At 39.1% G+C, this 22048-nt stretch overlaps 1 protein-coding gene across 3 annotated transcripts in view; it reads right to left on the bottom strand.

Annotated features, from left to right (window-relative positions):
- Positions 1–22048, bottom strand: part of EPHA3 (EPH receptor A3) — a 186040-nt gene that overhangs the window by 18156 nt on the left and 145836 nt on the right. For all 3 annotated transcript variants that reach the window (XM_048293609.1, XM_048293607.1, XM_048293608.1), the window contains exons 10-14: positions 19150–19275; positions 14426–14611; positions 10540–10601; positions 8074–8283; positions 639–788 (exon numbers count right to left, since the gene is read on the bottom strand). In XM_048293609.1, coding sequence (XP_048149566.1) covers positions 639–788; positions 8074–8283; positions 10540–10601; positions 14426–14611; positions 19150–19275 — 734 coding nt within the window. The remainder of the gene's footprint in view (positions 1–638; positions 789–8073; positions 8284–10539; positions 10602–14425; positions 14612–19149; positions 19276–22048) is intronic.

Below are 22048 nucleotides of genomic sequence, written 5' to 3'. Positions count from 1 at the left end.
TTCTTTAAAAAATGGGGAGACCTCCATTAATCATTTGGATTGCAGGCTTGGACAGTTTACTAATGTTACAAAGAAACCTGTATTGGAAGTCTAATCAGATCACTCTCCTTCTCTAAATTATCCATTGATTACTTCCAGAAGCATTTTGGTTTCATTAAACTCTTAGCAGAAATTCTTTGCTTCTCTTTTTCACAAGTGCCAAGAGCAATTTATTCAGTGGATTTGACATTTACAGAAAATTTCTATAGAATATTATACCAGTGGAACCAAAGGGGATCAACAGAAATTTAGGAGGGTTTTCTAAAAACGAACTAAGGAATGTAAAAGGCAGTGACCTCACTGCAGTGGAATTGTTTGCATCATCTTACAGGAAACCACCAATGGGATAAAATTCTCTACTCTGCTCCTTCAGAGGTCCAAAGCACTCTGCTATAAAGATGGTGGATTTGTTAAGTTCCAATGAACTTTTACTTAACCAGGGAGATGCAGAGATTTTCATCTCTCCACCTTATTCAATGTCACCATCAAAAACTCAGAGCCACTCAGTCTCCTCATGCTTGGCTTCCTTCCACAGCTTGATTCCTTACTCTGAGAACTTCCTTAATCTGAGAACCTAACTCAGATAACAGTTTACTCACATCCTGGTTGGACATCTCCCAGTAGGGTCTCTCCCCATAAGACATCACCTCCCAGAGGACAATCCCATAGCTCCAGGCATCACTGGCTGACGTGAACTTCCGATAGGAAATGGCTTCTGGAGACGTCCATCGGATGGGAATCTTGCCCCCCTGGGAGCAAAACAAAACCAAAGAGTCCATCTGACTGTCCTGCAACAAATATGATTTTGTGTGGTTGATTATTTTATCTCTGAGATTCTCAGTTATCGTGATATTGGTGTGAAAAAAACCCCAGTGTAAGCTGGAAAACGTTGCTGCCATTTACCATGGGAGCAAAAGGGAGAGTAAAATACATTTCAGTGCAAAATCTTCTGATATCTAGTAGGTTTACCACAGATTTATCTATATACAGTATAGATATCCAGGACAGGATACATACTTTATACACATACATACATATATACATATATATATATATATATATATATATGTATCTAAAATGTGTAGCATAATTTGCACAGATAAGAGTGAATGGTAAATCAAGACTGGTTGATTTTCAGTAATAAAATGTTTGGAAACTGGCACAACAGTCATGCAGCATTAAAGGTGAAAAACCCAGTCCAAGGTCCTTGCTTATAACCCAAGGTCCTTTTGCACACCACAGGAGGGCTGGCTTTGGCTGATTTTAAGGCACTGAAGTGAATTCCCTGTTGGTGTGGAACCTGCATGGCTTCACCTCTTTTCACCCCATGTTTTCTAGGACATTCAAGGAAAATGAGGGGCCATGATGCTGCTCTGTTTCACCAAAGCCAAGCCTCCAGCTGCACAAGGCAGTGACTGTGACCACAAGCACAAATTTCCCATTCCAAAGCTCCCTGAGACAGTCACAGAAAGTCAGATGCAGATGGGGTCATCTGTGCAGAGGGAAGAGTGCACATATGTCAGTCGGGAGAGCAGCCTCGGACATTTTTTACAGTCATAAGAGAAGCAAGCTATCGTTAAATGACAAACTTGAAGAGAAGTGAAGCTACCAGTACAATTAACATGGTAGTTAGGGGAACATCTCTCTCTGGTCATGGCCACCACCTGGTGCTGTAGGTCAAATTAGTAAAATGCACACAAAGAACCTCAGGCTGAGTTTCTAAAATGAGAGAATTAGAGGCAAGAGACAATTCCTGGTGATACCATCTTTGACAGAGGTTTTTGAGAGTCACACATGTGAAAATAAAGTTCTAAAAGAGAGCGCTGCAAAACTTGTTCCTGAAGACAATTCTGGAGTGAATGTGTTTTGGTACAAAAAACTGTGAGAGTTTAAAGTTATTTCCAGTTATGCACAACACGTACAGAATATATTCTGAAGATTTCACACCAGACCAGCTCTTTGCAGTGCTTCTGACACCTTCATTATACTCCAGTCACACACCTCTCCTCACAACCACCGTGTGGGAAGAGTGCTCTTACTTCCACTGAGTAACCAGCAAGAAAAAAAGATTTAAATATATTACTGCTTTGCCTACACTTCCATAAACTGTTCCTGCCCTGAAGGTAGCTATACAGTCACCAGCTTTAGACTGACTATCTTGGTTAACAATAGAAATGCAGGCATTCGTGTTAATTAGAAACCTAAATACAGTCTAAAAACACTGAAGCATCTTCATTTTCATGGCTAATATTGCACAAATTAAATTAAGTATAAACAACACAGGCAGGCCTGACTCAGACTACAATTTAGACCTCCAAAATGTCACTAGATATGTCTTAGAGGCTTGCCAAAGGTCAGGGAGGGAATTATCTTGGCATGTGGTTTTCATGGATCCCATTCTATTTAGCAGAGCTCCCTACCAAAAGACAAACCTTCATTTTCCACACAACCCTTAAAATTAGGTAAACACCGAATTAACGTATCACTTGTGGACCAGCAAAGAGGACACAGAAAATAAACTGGAGTATTTGAAACCACTGTTTTATCACTGAAGCCAGATGAAGAGTCTCTCTGTCTCTCTCTTGGAAATTTAATCCATTAGATGATGTTCTTTAGTCACAAAAAGTACATTGTATTTTCCATGCATTATAACTTTATTCACAATTCCCAGTGCTGCTCCAGAACAGCACCAAGAACATAAAAATGACTTTGTTTTTCTCATACTCAATTAATAAGCAATACTATACTCCCTTTACAAGTGTCCAGGGGCCCTCAGCGAGTCCAAGGCCCAGCCAAGAAACAAGGAAAGCTCTCCTGTAGCCTTGTGTTTTCACAACAAATCCACTTACATTTTTAGATGTGAGGCTGATAAAGAAATCAATCTCTCTGTTTTCTATGTTAGTAGTGAACTTTGGTTTTCAATAAAGAATGTCAATCCTGGGGGAAAGCTGTGTCCTAAATCTACACCAACACAAACCCCACCACCACGAAGAGAAAGAACTTCCTAATCAGGCATCTCCCACTTGTCCCACAGGCTCAGCAGACTGACACAGCTGCAAAGCCAAGGTGCCCAAGGCCTACCCAGCAGACCCACATAAGTAGTAACATTTTTGAGTTTTCAGGATATTGCTCCCTAAAAATCTGAATTTCCATGGGTCACTTTTGTAGTTTCATGTCAAGATAGGGAAATGCAGCCCTTCTTGCTGAACCCTAGAGAAATAATGGCCAGGTGCCACACAGAAAAATGTGCTCATGGCTAGAATATGAGCACTTTAGACAAGGGCAGGAATTTCATATTTGATAGAAGGTCTTTATAATCTTATGTAAAAAGTCATTTATGCAATTGGAGAAATAGATTTGGAAAAAAAAAGAAAAGGTAATTAATTCCTCTCCTAACATTTTGGGACTGCTTTATTGCAGGAAGATTAGAAACTCAATGAAACAAGTTTTTAAAGCTTTGCTTTACTGAAAAAGGAAGGTACAGCAACCCCAGATCCGCATTACAATGAGTGTGAGTCAGTGCCTCTCCAATTTTCTTTGCTAAGCCTCAGCTGTAATCCTATATACCTGCAGATACACATAGCATTACCATAAATAAGACAAAAATATTAATTAAAATGTAATTAAAAAAAGACATCAACTGCCACTGAATAGAGTCTAAAAGTGTAATTTTGGTATTCTGCTCCCCAGTTTGTCATAAAAATGTCTTATAATTATTTTTAAAAAGAGATTTTGCTGACTCTTTTTTTGGAATAGTTTAAGAACAAGAACAACGATATATTTACTGACTATTTTCTGAAGACAAATACAGTTTTAATATATTTTTTTCATGGTCTCCCTTCAAGGGTGTGCTTATCATAAAGCCAAGCTCCCTGAATTTGAGTAGAAAGACAGCTTTGGTGCTAGAAAGTGTAGGGGTTTGTTATTACAGCTGAAAATCCCAGGCAGTCTAGGTCAGAGACCCTCTCTCAGGGTTTGAAATCAGTGAGCCAGCAGTAACCAAAGTTTTATCTTCTGTGGATGGAGCTGCTATTCCTGCAGTATAATTCATCTAAGGTCAATGAAGTCCTCAATTTATTTCCAGCACGTCTGGCACTCCAGCACAAGGCAGCTGTTTCCAGGACTTCAGAACCCATTCCAATATCCTGATTTATAATCTGTTACAGGGTGACAGCCACAGGCACCTAAGCCACAGGCCCGGGGAGAAGAGAATCAAGAAAAATGGACTCTAACTGAATGACTAGAAGGACTTTGCAGAAAAAGCTGAAGCTAAAAGTCTGACATCCATTCATTATGCCAGAACTTAGGAGAGTTCAGGAGATATCTTACTGCTACAGAACAAGACAGTTTCATGTGAGTGAGATGAGCCTGACTTACCTTCTTACACACCTGAAAATTATCTGATGCTGCTTGTCAGTCCCTTACTAATGAATATTTTTATATTGAAATTATCTCCTCCTAGAGTAGTCAGTGATGACAGAACACTGTTCCTCTCCCTTGTGCTTATCAGGCAAGAGAATTTATGGGGTTTTGTTTCCTTTCTTGCCACACCCTTCAATACACTCAGAATGTATCACTGTGCTTTTGCATATATAGGGAAAACACAGCTGATTTTTGTCCAGCATGGGCTGCATTTACATTAAAATGCCATGAACACTGGTGATGTATCTATGTGCTTAAATAGTCAAAGTTCATCTACTGATTACCCAAATATTGTCTTTGAGAGATACAACTACAGTCCCTCTACAACTGTGATGGCTTAAATTCACTTCCACTTCTTACTGTGTCGTTAGTCCACCCACTTGTCATACAGACATTGAAAAAATAATAAGGATAAACCAGATCCATTTGACAATGACAATCGTAATACAATCTCGGTGCTTCAATTAGAAGTGAATAGATATGGAGAATGTAGATAATTACAGCACATCCCCTCAGGCACAAAGACTCTGTAAAAAACAAAAAAATCCCAACAGCCAGTCAGCCTGATTCACATACTGGCTTCTGCTTCTGTAAGCAGGCAGAGCCCCTAGGCTGCCAAAGGCCTTTTGTGGTATCAAGGCAGTGACAATAATTCAGGAGGTAAAAAAATGACCCTGTCAGGCAGGAAAGTTCCTTACAACTCCTGATTCGCCGTATTTCACACATGCAGTTGTGATCTTTGCATTGTCCTTCAGGCTTCTTGTACAATAGCAGGAATATCACAGATTATGCATTGATATATAAAGGGATACATAAATTATTGATATATAAAAGGATACATGTTCATAGCCTTTATGCAAAGCTTCAGACACGGCTTCTGAGAACAGCACAACGTAAAATTTCACCCAGGCAGTGGTGAGCACTGAAAGCCTCGCTGGGCTTCTTGAGGGTAGATCAAGCCTGACTTGCAACTATGATTTAAAGCAGTGTAATCATTCTCAGGCTTTGACATTTACAGGTGGAAAATAGAGGTAGAAAAGGAGCCTAAATAGATAAAGCTAACTCTAATCTTTGCAGCTAACTCTGTAAATTTCCCTAGTACCATGGATGCTACGTGGAGAACTGGGAGTAGGAGGAGATGGAGGACAGGAGGACATCAATATAATACACACTCTGTAATGTTTGAACTTGCAGTTATAATTTAGATTTTTTTGGGTCTTTTTAAATAGCTTATAAAGCAGTTGTCATCCTTTAGTTTTAAAGACATGAAATAGTTTGGGGACAATGCCATTATTAGGCACGAAACAGTTTGAGATGATGCCATTATTTTAAAAAGTGGCACTATCTTTGTCTTGGCTTTGTCCTGTAATTAGTGCTAAGAGCAGCCTAGGAAATGGTCCTGTGTTTTGTGAAATGGGCAAGCAGCAGGAGCATGAACTGCTCAGCTCTCTGCCAGTGGACTGAAGCTCTGTTTCACATCTGTGGTCCCCATTTTTTTCAGCTGGGGATCAAGCATCCCACCTGGAAACACTCCCTTGACATGAGCATAAGATTCATTTTGAAGAAAAAGTGAGCAAAAAAAGATGACTATCACATAGCCTTCTTGTTCTCTCAGAGCCAACATGTGGAAGAGGAATATTCACAGCAACAACTCTTGAAAAAAATTTAGCTTTGTCCTAAGTTGTATTTGAAAGTTTAAGTTATGTGAGCATCTTCCTGCAGCAGTTTGCACACACACCACAAATGCCAGATGGAGTTTACTGAACACAGATGATTACAAAATAGTTTCTTTCCATCTGATTTCACTATCTAACTGCAAATAGGCAGGTAGGCTCAGAAGATAGGTGGCAGGAGGAGAGTAAGAGCAAATTCATGTGGAACACTCGCAGAAAACATCTGTGCACCCTGGCTTGTCCAAGCCACCCACAGACATGTCACTGATGTGATGGCTTCATTTTCAGGGAGGTGCACTTTCCTAATAAAAAGCTCTGCAGTTTGATGGGGAGACAGAATTTTTTCTATCCTAAGTTAACTAGGAATTAAGTAGGACTTGAATTCTCAGCTCTTAATGCAAGCACACAAAATGCCTTTACTGAATTATAGATGATTTGCATGCCCAGATCAATTTTGAAATGAGAGAATTGAACTTTGAAGCCTGTCAGAGGTGTGTGCCCAAGCAAAGAACACGTGTTGGGGGTGGGATGAGAAATTGAGAAAGGAGATGTTAACAGAAAGGTCATGTGTAAGAAACATGAGATAAATATGCTATGCCTAGTGCTGTGGATTAGGATCCTGTTTGGGCATCACATTTAAGGGAAATGTAGTGAAGTTGAAAATAATCTGAAGGAGACCAGCAAGAACAGTAAGTTTGGGAAAAATTCTTAGAAAATAAGAGTGGACCGTTTTCTATTGGGGAACTCCTGCATTCCAGGAATATTTCTTTGTTAATGCTGTGACTCTACTGAGAATGAAAATTGCTTTCTCCTACTGATTTCTCTTTATGTTAACCATGAGAGATCTCTGCAGACAGTTTTCTAAAGCGGTATATATTGCATATTTCTAACTACATGACAAAGTTTATCAGAGGGCAAAGAAAACACTGAAAGGTCAAGTAAAGAATAGAGTCTTTATGCCTGGTAAGTTAGGAAGGTATGATTGATAAATACGTATCTATTAATGTATGTGTATATAATGCGTCAGAAAACTGCCGGGATTTCTTTACTCATTTCTCACATGTTATTTTATTTCAATCATGGAGAAGGCAGCATGTAAACTACTAAAATTATTGATTGCTCCTGTCAGTGCTCAGGAATGAAGGAAAACTTAGAAAACCCACATGAAGGTTGTGCTGATACATTGTAATCTGGTTTGTACCAGTGAAGATGAGGTGAATACTATGAGCAAAGCAAATTACGCTTGACTAAGATACTGGATATTAATGTCACTTTGTCTAAAGTTAACAAAATTCCCTTTAAACAGAATTCAAATGAACAACCAGATCTCCAAGTGTAATACACATATATACAAACAGCCAAAGGCTTCCACAAAAAAATGGAAGTGTTATTCAGGGTGATAATCAGGTGTGCATTTTTTTGTTTTAATCAAGTTTTTACTCAGTTAGAGGTACAAGAGCAGGTATAAATCATACAGCCTTGCAGAACAGTGATATCAGTATGCTGCAACCATACATGTGTCCTGTCATACTAGAAAACACACAAAAATTTGATGGGTAGGATAATTTTTTTTTTCCTGTGTGGGAGCTAAACCAGCAGTGCAACTAAAACTTCTCAAAGTACACATGAGGTCTTAAATTATTGTGTGCCAAAAGAACTCAGGGCTTAATTGTGATATTCACTCCTTTACACATCCAGAAGAAAGAAACTGAGCCAAGGATTTTGCATAGTTTAAGAAAAGTAATCTACCAACACAAACCATACTTTCTGCCTTCTATTTTCTCTGAGACATGAATTAAAAAATAACTGTGATGAGCTTCTGGTTTATTGAACATCTCTGGCCATACAAGACTGCAACACAGCCTCAGGGATCACCAGATTTCAGCCTTTGTCACAACCAACAAGAATTTTAAAAGGGTAAAGAAACACAGGAACTCACCCTTGTGGTGTAAGCAGCTTCTGGGTCATCCTCCAGCACACGAGAGAGACCAAAATCAGAGACTTTGCATACCAGGTTACTGTTGATGAGGATGTTACGAGCAGCTAAATCCCGATGGACATAACCCATATCCGACAGGTACTTCATGCCAGATGCAATCCCTCGAAGCATGCCCACCAGCTGGATCACTGTGAACTGGGCATCGTGCTTCTGGAAAACATTGGAAATGTCATGTCAGGGATTGCTCATGTTCCTCCTTGCACAGACTTTTCTATAAATACCCTGGAAGCTCCTCAAATGAAGAGCTCGTGAGTCAGGCATTGTGATTTACATGCCACACGTGGAACCATGTTGATCTCCCAATCAGCTGAGGGAAGGGGACAGATTTGCAATTCAGATAAAAATTCATTTTTCCCCTCTTGCTGTCAGCAGATTTTTAATTTCCTAGATGGGACATGTGTGAAAGCAGCACATAAATCTAAGTTGTGTGTGCTCCTGAGACTAGAGTGTCAGAACATTAGAGAAACAGATGTCCAACTTCCCTGAAAGGCCACAGGATTTTTTAGTGAAAATCCAAGCCTTCCCCAATGGCCTAATGAAAGTTTTCTATTACACAAGAAATTGATTTAACAAAAGCAAATGCTGATCTGAGTCAGTGGCTTTCAAATTCCATTAGTTTTAAACTAATTCTTTAAAATTTTCCTCAACTTCAGGAACACAGAAATTACTGAAACACACTGTGACTTAGCCTCGAAACCACTGGTTGCATAAATTTCTAATCATCTACTTCCGGGCATAATTTACATCTCCCAACTCTTACTAATCCTTTTTGTTAACATCTACTTTTGATATTGATATATGGATATACAGACAATAGGACAGCAGTTTGTTGTAGTGCAGCTCCCAAACGAATTCCCCAGTGCTGTAAATGTATCCTCGTGGGCAGCTCTCCAACTCCTCGTGCTGCTGCTTCTGGAATTTTATTAAATGCAGGGGAGCTGGCTCTGCCACATGAGGTGATCTGACATGAATCAGCCTGCCAGACTGATTGAATCCATTTTTCGTTTTTGATTAGGGTACTTGGGGGTGATATTAGCACTGTAAACATTAGACAAATATATGGCACAGTGGATGCTTGAACAGTTTCTCAGAATTCCCCTTCATGAAGAAATTAATTATTTTAAAAGATTTTTAGCAGTTTTCTGTCCCTCTTGTTTTATTAGAGCCAACCCAAGAGAATTTACATAGATTCTGGAAAAGATTTAGCTAAAAACCAGAAGGTTTCTAACCACGAACAGAATCAGATGCTCAGAGAGCCTTTCAATAGCAATGGGGAAAGCAAACAAAGTAGTTTTCAAAGGCATTTATAGAAGGGGTTATATGGCCCAAGTTGCCTGTGATATTAATGAGTCACAAGGTTCTTATCTATGTTTCCACACAAGAGTAGTAAAAAAAAAAACCAAAATCACACTAAAGTGAAAGAACAAGCTGAACAACTGCTCTGTGCAGTCAGAAATTATTCTCCTTTCCTCAGAGCTCTCCTCAAGGATTTCAAGCCTAAACAAAAAATATATATAGTTCAGTACAGAGATATTTCATTCAGCTCTACTGACACATTATTTATATGTATTTTACATGCTCCAGTAGACACCATAACATATATAGTACATAGTGAAACTAAGGTTGACAATATATCCCCTTTTGGGGTTAAACGTCTAGTTCAATGTTATGAATTTGGGGGATAATGTCATTCAACCATGGCAGAACCAAAGCAGTCTCCCAGCCAAAGCTGAGTTTGCCCTAACAAATTAAAATTAAACCAGTGTTTCCCCTCAGATGGGATTTCATTTCTCCTGCACTCCTTGTTTTGCCACAAGTAAATCTTGGTGACACAGGGAGCGTTTTAATTTTTTTAGGCTCACTACCAACTTTGACAGAAAACAAAGATAAATCAGCCACAGCATTAGTATGTCTAAGGTTGGGAAAAGGAAACAGGCCAGTAGACTTTGCTAGCTAAAGATTTCTAACATCCTCAGGTATGGGGCTATTCTCTCACGTTTTCATTACTGATAAAATTTCCACAAATCCATCCACTTAAAAAATCTCTTGCTTAGACATAGAGGATGCCAACTAATAAGCATTACTGCATTACAGTCACAATTCAGCCTCCAGAAAAACAATTCTCATTTTTATGCTCCAGAATGTTTTGTTTTGTTCATTTTTAGTAGATGTGACATACTAATGAGACCAAAATTGTCTTAATTTTGGACAAATGCTTACTGCAAATGGACCAGCAGATCCCTACGTGGCTTTCTGGGCACATCACGATACACACAAACCCAAATGGAAATACAGAATTATCAAGCAACAAGAGCTGATGATGAATCAGTGTAGAGTGGCAGAAAATCACTAACAAGTTCAGAACAAGAGGCAGTTCAGCCCCATTTACTTTCCTATTGCACTTACTCGTAGGAAGCTGTCCAAGGAACCATTTTCCATATATTCAGTAACAATCATAACTGGTTTACCTGCAAACAGAGCACAGGGGTCAGGTTTTTTAAAGGAATACATTGGAATACAATCAGCAAACCCAGGCATTTCAGGAATGTGTCCAAATCTTCCTAACCCCAAGAATAATTTTTACATTTAGAAAGGAAGCAAAAGATGCACAGGCAAACCAAGGCTGGGTGCAGACAAAGATGGAAAATGCACAGTAAAACGCAGGGCACTGGGAAGAGAAGCAGAGCTGTAAGATGGGCATTCCCTCCTTCCAGGCAGTCCTGCCTCCCTCTCTGCTGGGATCACCGACAGCACAAACCTGGACACAGCTGGGACCTGAACATGCTGCACTCACGGGGCAAAAGCAAACTCTAAGGAAACAGCCCTTGAAAAGCCTTTAATATCATCCAAAACTCATCCACACATATTCAGCCCAGTTCTTGAAACCATTCCTTCCACCCCAGAGTATTTTGTGACACACCCAAGATTTTATATGCAGCTCTGACATGCTGGAGAGAAACGAATGCAAAAATTAACGTGATGATGGTGAAGTTTTCAGACCAAGGTCATTGCCCTGCGAGTATTTTACCATCATATGGATTTTATTATTTCATAATATTTACTAAAGCTTTGCTTATTTTCTCTTTGTGGTAAAGTTGGGTAAGAGCATGAAGTTATTTAGGGAGATGAATTATTATTGCATATAAAATGCAGGAAGGCATCTGACCATAAAAGTAGGACGAAGGCCTGCATATTGTATAGTGGGCACGGTGAAATTTTAGCTTTTAAAATTGAACAGCATGGGGCTTGATAAAGGCACCTGGTTTAATTAAGAACAAGAAAGCCATTAAAAAAGCCAAGTAAATGGTAACAACTCCTTTTTTGTTTGCTTTTCAAAAAAATACAGCTTCTACCAAATGGAAATCTTAGAAGAGAAATAGTAATTTCAAAGAATGAGTTTAGTATGAGAAGAAAATTATGCATTAATGGCTTCAAATGTCTTCTTTCTGTGGCAAAAACGGTGTGTTACACTGTGGGAGTCACACTAATGAGTAATTGACTATCATCCAATGACCAGGAGGAAATACTGTATGCACAATAATAATATTGAATGATACAGGAGATGATACAGATACAAGATCTAACAATGGAAAAGCTTGAAAAACCTCTATTTATGCTTAGTCTTGTTAGCAAGAAATACACAGATAAAGTACCTTAATTACATTCTGTGTGTAACATGAATACAAAGGGATTTCTGGTAACACACACAAGATGCTGCTGGACCTTTCAAGCACAGAGCTATCCAAAACTTTCTATGATAAATCCATGTGCTTTGCCATGCACTTTGAATCCAAGAGACAAGTGCCTGGCTTCTGTACAGACTCAGGCAATTTTACAAGACTTATCAGAAGAACTTAAATTAGAGTAAGAAATATGTCTTCCAAATTATTACAGCAGCATCTTCCTGCCTTCCTTACCCACACTCCAAAAGCCTTAAGTGCAGGGTCTCACTCTCATTCTGTTGGAAACGTGCCCATAACAAGAAGCACATGCTCTGAAGTTTTAAAAGAACCCCCTGCATCCATTTATCAAAGCATGGCCCTTTATAAATGATAACAAGTTGTGTCAACAGTGTTGCCCAGGTTTATTATAATAACAGGCTACAAATTGCTGTAAATTATTAGTAAACTAAGCAGAACATGCATGCTGGTTATTAAGATTGCTGCCTATAGTGTGCCCAGAAGGGTAGGGCAGCAGCTGGGAAAAGCAGGACAGAAATCCATGAGGAGCAGAGGAACAACTCTGCACTGGAGCAAGGCTGGAAGCCTGAGGTGGTGACTGATTTGTTAAAAAAAAACAAAGCAAACACAAAAACCCCCAAACCCAAAAGCTTCTTGTCCTTCTATCACCCTGTAGAATATTAAATAAAACAAATGATTATATTTCCTAGTTTATTTACTTTGGGCCATGTACTTTTGCCCAGTAAAATGGAGACAAATAGCTCCAGAGCAGATTTCTCAATTCCTGTGTTGGAGCTATCTGGAGAGGGTGTTGAACCCCTGAGGCTTTTATTGCCTTCAGCTGGGAATATTCAGAGTTTGTTCTCTCATACACCGACCTGATGGGCAGCTGGCACTCCTGACCTCCCTCCAGCCCCTAAAAGCAGACAGCAGAGGTGTGAATACACCTGAGCAGCAAACTCAAAGAAGTCACTTATACAGAATACAGAGAGAATTAGTAATGCACATGGCAAGAGCAATGCGCAAATTCCTGCAAGTACAGCAATTAATTTATTGTCTCAAGTGCTCCAGGAATACAAAATGTAACAAAATAGATTTAGCTCAGCTGTGTGCAGACTAATGCTGGCATTTCATGTGATTTTGTGACTGCAAATCTTTATTCTGACTGTACAAAGTGTGTGTCACTACAAGGCAGGAGATAAACCTCGATTTATGCAGGCAGACCTTTCCTAATGGGACTGTGAGACCCAAGAAAAACAATCATTTCTTTGTTATTGAAATCAGCAAAATAGATTTTCATGAATCACACATGGAGAAGGCATTATTATTATTATAATTATGTGTCTTCATAACATATAGTGTTTTACATACCTTTCACTAGCGACTTTTAGACATATTCTGGTGGGGTTTTAATTTCTTACACTGTCCTGCAGTGTGCTATGAAATTTTTTCAGACATATGTTTGTGAACCCTTAGTCACACAATTTAAAAAAACAAAATTCTTAAACCATCTACTTAAACCCAAAGTATTTGGTATGTTTCTATCCAGTTAAACTGGAAACATCCTCAGCAAATTCCAAGCTGATCACTGAAATGGCAAAGAGCTGCTTCTCCAGCAGGGTCCTCTAGGATGAACAAGAAAATATCCTACCAATTTTTTCCACTCCCCTGAAAAATCTTGGAGCATTCCTGATTTTTTTTTTTTTTTTTGATTGCCTCATATAAAATCTTACTGATCTCCCACTTAAAAACTAATGTAGCTAGATAAATTTGATTACTAAATTTATCACTTCATTCTGCTGTGGAAATATAAGAAAGTGTAGCTGAAGAGGGTTGTTGAAATATATTACTTTTCCAGGAAGGTACCACATGTACATGGAGGTTTCAGTTAATTTTTTTGGTCTCAAAAGGAGAAGGTGATTTGTTATCATAAACAAAGACCAAGAATATGCTTTAACAAGAAAAAAAAGAAAAGAAAAACCAACCAAACCCATAACAAAAGCACCCAAAGTCAGATTTAGAAAATGCATTTAAGTAAATATATATAAAATCACAGAAATAAAATTAGTTTTACTGCTGAAAGATTAAATCCTCAAGACTTTTTTTTCAATATTTTTACCAAGATGTGTGAATTCTGGAATTCTGGACCTTTAAAATGCCTCATGCTGCTACATACTGAATATCCCATGGAGTATTTCACCTGCATGAAAACTATGTAGGCAAAAAATTTGGTCTTATTTAATAATTCACTAGAACCAGTTGTTGTACCAGGTAGGCTGTTCATTAATTAGTGCTAATGACAAATCTAATGATTCAGTTGAAAGCAGAACACAGTGCAATTCAGTGCAATTAAGAAGCCTCAGCACATCAGACTCCATGACTCCTACCAGATTATCACCCAGTGCCTCTTGGCCACTGTGGAGCAATTTGTAGCTCTGGAGTTTATTAAAGGTGCCAATTTATTATTGAGCTTTTGCAGAGCATAAACCTGGATTACTTAATTTATAATTCACTTTTGCTCTCCTTTGAATCATCAGCAAATCAGAGAATTATTTAGCCTGGAAGGTTCCTCCATGACATTTCCATGCACAGATGTCCCTGTCATATCTTACTTTTAGTGACGACTCCCTCCAGTCGGATGATGTTGGGGTGGTCAAACTGGCCCATGATGCTTGCTTCTCCCAGGAAGTCCCTCCTCTGCTTTTCTGTGTAGCCAACTTTCAGGGTTTTGATGGCCACAGAAATTTCCTTTTTAGAAGGCAGCTTCAGGCGTCCACTGCAAACTTCTCCAAACTCCCCTGAAAAAAAGAGTGGAAAAGGGACAAACACTGAAATGTGGTTATTTCGTAGGGATTCAAGAAAGAAGAATCAGCACTCAAAAAAGCCCCTGGAGTGTGGTGTATTCTGGTTTAACCTTTTGCAATATGCAAGAGCAGAGCACAAGGAAAATCATCTTAGCATTCAAAAGAGGAAGTATTAAATGTGTAGAAAACTGTTGGAAGAAGACATCTCACTTGAAAATTTTTTCAGTTAACTAATTTTTACACAAATCACATAAGGAAGTTCCAGTATGTTAATAAAATAAGTTAATATTTGAGCAGCAACTGATTTCAAAGCCCCTTTTCAGCTGTATTTTCCAAGTTTTGTTTTTAGACAGCCAAGTTAATCAAAAAAGACCCTGAATAAATGTGTGGTAGGGCAATGACCTTTCTCTTTTGCTAACCCAGGCTGGATTTGAGTCAACAACATAGAAATGAATGTCACCATATCTTATCACCAGCTGCTTCACCATCTAGGCATAGAACTGTACTATCAAGGTAATAACCACTAAAAGGAAGATATATCTTTATGTACATTCACATTGCTAAAAAGCACTGACATTACATCCTCTGATTCTAACACTGTTTGTATTTCAGGCTGCCAAGACATGCAGCAGCTCAGAAAACAAACTTTAAAAGCTATCACTAGTAACTAATGAGAGTTGAGTTCTTTTCAAACTTAATTAAAAGCATTCAACTTCTGCAAGCCCAAATGACTACTAAGAGTTCAAACACCAACCCCAGCTCAATACTGTCAGAGCACCACAAAATAGGAAGACCAAAGCACATCTTGAGAACAGAAGGAAGGGGAAAAAAATGCTTGAAATAAATCTTGTAGTGCCCAGCTTCCAGCTCCATTTTCTTGATGTTTTAATGGTCCAAAAAGCTATAACAAGCTAAGCTCTTAGAACTATTCTACAGTTACTGTCAATGGAGACTTTAGCTATGATTTCAGCCAGCAGCCCAGCAATCAATCCTTCATTTTCAAGCTGGAATCATGTATCTGATATTTGTTTAACTTCTGGGAAGGAAAAGGTTATGGTTAATGTCCATCAACACAGTCCCATTTAGCCACAATTCAGAACTTGAGTGATTAATCAGATTCCAAAAGTACCTCAAGGCCAGCGGATGCTGCAAGAGAATAAAACTTGGGCTCTTTCTAGCAATGAAGTTTGCTGTTGTCTATGGATATAAAGCAGGTTTACCTTCTTGGAAATTATTTCATTGGAAAGAGCTCCCCAGGCATCCCAGTAACATTAACCTATGATTATTTATATCCAGAGCAGCACGGATGCTAAATACATCTACATGGTCAACACCCATAGTGACCCATGCAGCAATACTACAATTTTTCCTGCAAATTATTATTATATGGTCCCATTAAGAAATTGATTGGATCGACACTATTTAGGAGGAATAAAGACTTGTGTTTGAGTGGAGCACCTGGCACTGATTGTAAGATACGAGGATGATGGCTTTTCATGAAAAGCCTTCCTGAGGTGTTTATTTTTAATTATGTCACACACACAAAAACTGTATAACCTGCCCTGCAGACTGGTGTGTCTATTCCCACATGAAAAGCTGATAAGGATTATTTAGGAGGGCTGTTCATGATGCAAAGATCTCTCTTCAAAATCCTAAATTCTTTTTATGTAGGCTATTTAGTACATCAGGGGATGGTATTTGCTGTGCATTTAGACTCAGGGGATTAGTAAACGAAGATTCTGTGAAATCAGCTCCTCCCTTTACTTTTAAATCATGATTGTACTGTTGTGCACACAACTCCCTCAGATTTGGAGAGGCACCAAAGCTCAACATTTCATAAACCTTGGGAACATCAGCAATGTTCTAGCCCTCACTGAGACACTGCAAACCTTCACAATAAGTTCATGGACAGGTAGGTCCTGAATTTTAGCAATACTTTGATCGACAAGATGTTATGCTACAAGTGTATTTCAACTTCAAAAGAAAAGCAAATGCTTTCTTGTTCAGCAAAGCATACAGTTAAATCTACCCCAAATCAAGAAAGTACTTTCTGTAGTGTTCTCCTACTGCCCAGTTGGATTTAAACTTCTGAAGTGGTTTGTTGAACTGAATCCATAAAAATAAGTGAGTTATTTTAAAAGAAAGAATTAGTGTAAAGAAAAATCTGAAAAAGCGGCTCCTGACCTCAATTTTCCTATGCTTAGCCTCCCACTAAAATCCCTTGTGTTTTTCTTGAGGTTCTTTTGGACAAGAATATTTCCTTATTGCATTGCATGTTTTCAAAGCTATGTAAGCTCTGAAAGCCCCTCTCTTCTCAGAGACTCCTGGCAAAAGCTGTGAAAAACTGCTTGGTGTACTTCAGAATATTGAGACTGCTTGCCTGACTTGAAGGTCTCATTACTTACGTCACACTTCAAGGCAGTTAAATGAATCCCTTCTTCTCAAATCCCTGTCTTTTTCATAATTTCATTCACACTTGCCTTGCAAAGGACAAGGGCAGGAAGAGACCAAGCCATTCACTCAAGTAAGTCATTGACTCAGTAAGAGGCAGGAAATGCCTTTCTGGTTTTGGGGAGAAGTGTTCCTGAAGAAGTTGCCTCAGAGGCACTCTGAATGTAAAAGCCACCACGTGCTGAGAGTGATAGCAGTGTAAAGTGATGCCACAAACCCAGTTTGGAAGCTCCCAGCACTCTGTGGCCTGATTTTCATCTGTTCTTCCCCTCCTGGCTCCTCCTGTTGGCATCTCAAGCAACGGCTAAGAGGAAATGTTAACTGTAATGCCTGATGTACTTCAGGATACGTGAATTGAGTTATGGTGCCCAGAAAAAGGTGTTATGATATCTTGAGCCCAAGGTTTAATGCAAAAAGTTTGCAGGAACCCTCTGCCACTTAGCTCTGTTGGTTTGAGCAGGGTACTGATAATGCCAAGGTCCAGGTTCAATCCCTGTGTGGACCATTCACTTAAGAGCTAGACTCCATGATCTGTGGGGGTCCCTTCCAACTCAGAATAACCTGTGATTTTCACTGCAGTGGAACAGAAAGACTTTCTTTTAAAACACCTGACTCCTTTAGGACATAGTCCTTTTTTGGAGCCTCTCAAAAAACTCTTCCTCTGTTTTCAGAGGCCATATTTGACAAACTTTGGATTACCTCTTATTCTAACGTGTATCTTGACTAAAAATAGGTCAGAACAACCAAGCTGTAAAACATGGCATGATCCTTAGGAAGTTCTTTTCTAGATTCATATACTGCATACAGCCCAAATTTAGAAAGCTTCAACTTGCAAACAAGGGCTCCTGAAAGTCTTACAAGGAAACAAACACATTGTCCCTGGACTTAAATTTTGAGTATCCTCCTTCTCCATGCCCACACTAATTCCCTATTACGTGCAGTAAGCAGACTTTTGCTGCCTTGACTGAAGATGATGGAGAACAGTGCACTCTTGTGGGGCAAAATTAAAACCAGCAAGGAACACAGATTCTACCTGTACATAAAAAAACTTCAACTAAAAAAAGCTGAGTAGCTTCAGTCGGACAGGATGAAAACAGTTCCTTTTTTTTTGCTGGGTGATTCAGGAGGTGCACTGAGTACAGTAGCTTGGGTTCTACACTTTTTCCAGTTGAAAATCTTTTGCTGTGCACTCGAAGTCTGCCTCTCACATCTCATGGTTTTAATTGAAACCGTGTATTTAGAGAGAAGCTAAACCAATCAACAGTAAAGGAACAAGTATTTTTCAATGGATTAAAAATCAATAGTACTCCTCATAAATGCTTTAATATAGGAGGAAAGGTAACACTCCATGATCTTCTGGCTCAATGAGACAATCTGCCACTTCACTTGAGGGAGGAAGCACACATCCTCTCAGGAGCTACATGCTGCATTGCAACATTCAGGGTAATGGGACTTTCTGAAATCTGGCTCCTCTTTTACAAAATCTGATCATTTCACCAGCTTGTTTCCTGTAAATCCAACAATCTGTGGCACCTGTATGGCTCAGACAGTCAGTTATTGGACAGACAACCCTCTCCTCCTAAATCGATAATTCAAATCCAAAGCAGTGACCAAAATCAATCCAACGACCAAAGGTCACTGCAGTCTGATGGATGCGTGGTGACTGGTATGAAATGAGTTTGTGGTTTCACTCAAGGCACAATAGTCAAGAGCCCTTTTATGGGGGAAAAAAAGAAAAAGAAAAAAACATCTTCACAGCTGATAACATTCTCTGTGCTGCGCTGACAGGTTTTAAAGAGAAACATAGAAGTGAGGCTGAATGACCCTTCCAACAGTGGTGCACTCAACTATGGGCTTGGTGTCCTTTGAAAAACTGTCTTGCTGTCTGCTTTCTTTGAGAAAAAAAGAAATATAATGTTGTGTGCCCTTAACTCCGTACTGAAATCAGCTGTAAATATGACCTACCAATTTGAAGACTTTCTAGAACATTTTCTTTCCAGTCACAACTATGAACCCAAAGATATAAAACAGCATTTACAGGAAAAAGCCATCTTTAGTTCAACATATCTGGTGGTCATTACCTGCTCCAACTACTTTATCAATGGATATATTGGAAGCATCCAGTTCCTTGGCAAATTCATGCACAGCTTGGCTGGGATCTTCATATGTGTGTGGATCTACGTAAGTCCTCAGGCCTGGGAGTTTTACTGTGTAAAAACATATTCAGAGAGAAAATGTTACTTAGGCTTGAGTAATCCTTCTAAAGAAAACTTACGAGACAATAGAAAACAAATCAACAGAAGGAAAAGGTATTCTTCAAATCAAACTGGTTTTTACAGGTCTTCAGAACCTTTGTACAGAGTGAAACCAGGCACTGATGTACTGCAGAGAAGTCTTGACAACCCATTTCAAATATCTGCACATGTAGTATTTAACTGCTTTTCAAATATTAAAATACCACTCACCCCTCCCGGGCTGCTACGTTTAGATGCTGCCTTATACTGACCCTTCCAAAGTAACAACAAAGGGGCAAGGAACAAAATGTGTTGCTACAGTCAGCCTGAAAAGTTCTTAGGAATACACTAAGAAAGCCGATTAACTCCAACTTTTTTTTCCCCAAGTCCATCAACAAGATGCATAATAAGAAACTTATACATGAAAAAATGCATCCCTGCCTCAGTCCCTCTACCAGAACATACAAGGATGGTAGACAATTGTTCTTAATAAAAACTGGTTCTAGAGCTCTGTTCCCCTTACACCCATGTTACTATTTTGGCCCCCTCTACAGTTTCCTGGCTAGGGATTGCTGGAAGAGATCATTCCCAACCTTTGCCTCCAACAAAAATGCTGAAGGCAAAGCACAGCCTCATTCCCCCTCCCCAGCTCAAAGCCTTGCCTGTGTTTGCACCCAGTACTTTTTGTTCCTGCCTCTGTATTCATTTTACAACAGGAATATATTTTATTAACAAAAAGTGAAATACCCAGCTTGAAGTTTTCTGTTTCTGACACAAACCCTACATTCCCAGACATGTATTCCAGCTTTCCCTAACTGTACCAGTTGGTCTTGTAAAAAATATTAACTCGTTCTACAAACACTGCTTTAACCCACTCAGGAATATCCTTTCCAGCTTAGCATTATTATACTGCAGCAATTTTTTCACTGCGCTAAAACAGTTAAACCTTTTTTTGCTGGGGTTGCACAGATGGGAAAAAATACCTTTGGACCATGAGAGCACATATCAAACAATGCAAACCCTACGTAAAAAAGGGGAAAAAAATCAATTTTATGGAGATTTATTTGCCTCAGAATTGACAAGAACAGGATAAAACTGAGTTCCCAAGCTAATTGCCTTGAAAACAATGCAAAGCAAGAGCCATGCTCTCAACACAAGGGCTGCGTGTGCACGGCGTTAAAGGCCGACTGTGTTTCCTTCAAGAGCCTGATGAGTACAGAATTACCTGCAAGTAAAACAAAAAGTAATTGGCTGTATATTGCCGTTGGTTAAAAATCTTGTAAATGCTCCTTTCCGTCCATGCTGAATGCACATTACAGGCCCCCCCATATCCCCAATAAAAATAACAATTAAAAGCTTCTGCACTGTGGGGTTTTGGGCTTCGGATTTTTAATGCTGACCCCAGAGGTTCCCGAGATCAGGTGATGGTGGCTGCAAGGAGAATAATCCCTTCACACCAATAATTAAGGGCAGCCTGTGTAGGAACTGGGTTCTGTCATGAAATACAGATAATAAACACGTGCACATGTGTTAAGCTGCACTACTTTACAGCTCATTCTGTGCAAACATAATAATTTACATTTTCATTTTAACAGCACAAATTGCCCTAAAGGTAGCAAAAAAATAAAAAAGGCCCAGCCAGAGAAGGCAAAGGGAGAGGATCTGAGGAGGTGAAACATTTTTGTTCCTTTGAAGTAATATTATAGGATTTGTAATAAGGCTGCAGGGAATAGTTCATGGCTGGAGCCTTTTTAAAAGTAATTCAGAGTAAACTGACTGAAATAAACCAGCTGCTGTATTTAAGATGCTGAAAGTTTACGACAGCCATGGAAGTTACTTTATCCTATTTTAGTTCATAGGAGCAATTTCGTTATTTTTTGGGAAAGACCGCAATTTGGTAGATTAAAAGTTTCAACAGCCACACACGTATGCACTTACAAATTCTAACAGATAAATATCTGCAAAATCTAAAATAACTAATTTTTAAGAACTTCTAACAGAAGTACCAGGCCCATGATTGGCTCTGTTCTTACTGCACAGTGAATCAGCATGGCACTACTCAGAAAACAGTACATAAATATCTAAAGTGAAATTAAAAGCAATTTAATCCACAGGAATTTAACAGCACCGACATGTTTAAGAATAGTGATTGCAACTTTCCATTGTGTGGGAGTAAGGAGAGCAAATTCTGACCTGTTATTTGTCTGTGACACTTATTTTACTGGCTGCTTTTATTTTATAACCTCATTAAATTTGGATGATGAAGCATTAATTCTATGGGCCACATGTAACCGTAGAGATTTTTTTGAGAATAGTTGGTTTGCAGTTGTTGGGCTGCACGAAGCAAACCCACTGCTACAGCTTGTGTATCCCCTGACAGTGCTGGGGAAGGAGGCAGAAACTGTGGATATTCATGCTCTTGGCTCTCTGGAGATAAGGAGGGGCTGGGAACTTAAAATAATAATAATTTGAACAGTCAGAGAACAGTTATTCCATTGTCACGAGGATTGGGAAGCAGTTCTAATTTCCAGCTACTGCTGGAAAATCCCTCATTAAAATGTTAATTCTTTTATATTTGGGGAGGAGGCACCTGATTATGGTACCAGCAGCTCTTTCCTTGCAAATAGCAGAGTGCCAATGTTGTGTGCAAAAAACCCCCACATATATTAACATTACAACATGCTAAGCAGCAGAAATATCTGGTTCAACATGGTTTACACGGTGCAGCACGACAGTCATCTGGAGC

The sequence above is a fragment of the Corvus hawaiiensis genome, chromosome 2 (assembly GCF_020740725.1).
Source record: "Corvus hawaiiensis isolate bCorHaw1 chromosome 2, bCorHaw1.pri.cur, whole genome shotgun sequence".
Lineage (NCBI taxonomy): Eukaryota > Metazoa > Chordata > Aves > Passeriformes > Corvidae > Corvus > Corvus hawaiiensis.
The sequence above is the reverse complement of the archived record's forward strand: the minus strand, read 5'-3'. Positions and strand labels throughout refer to the sequence as shown.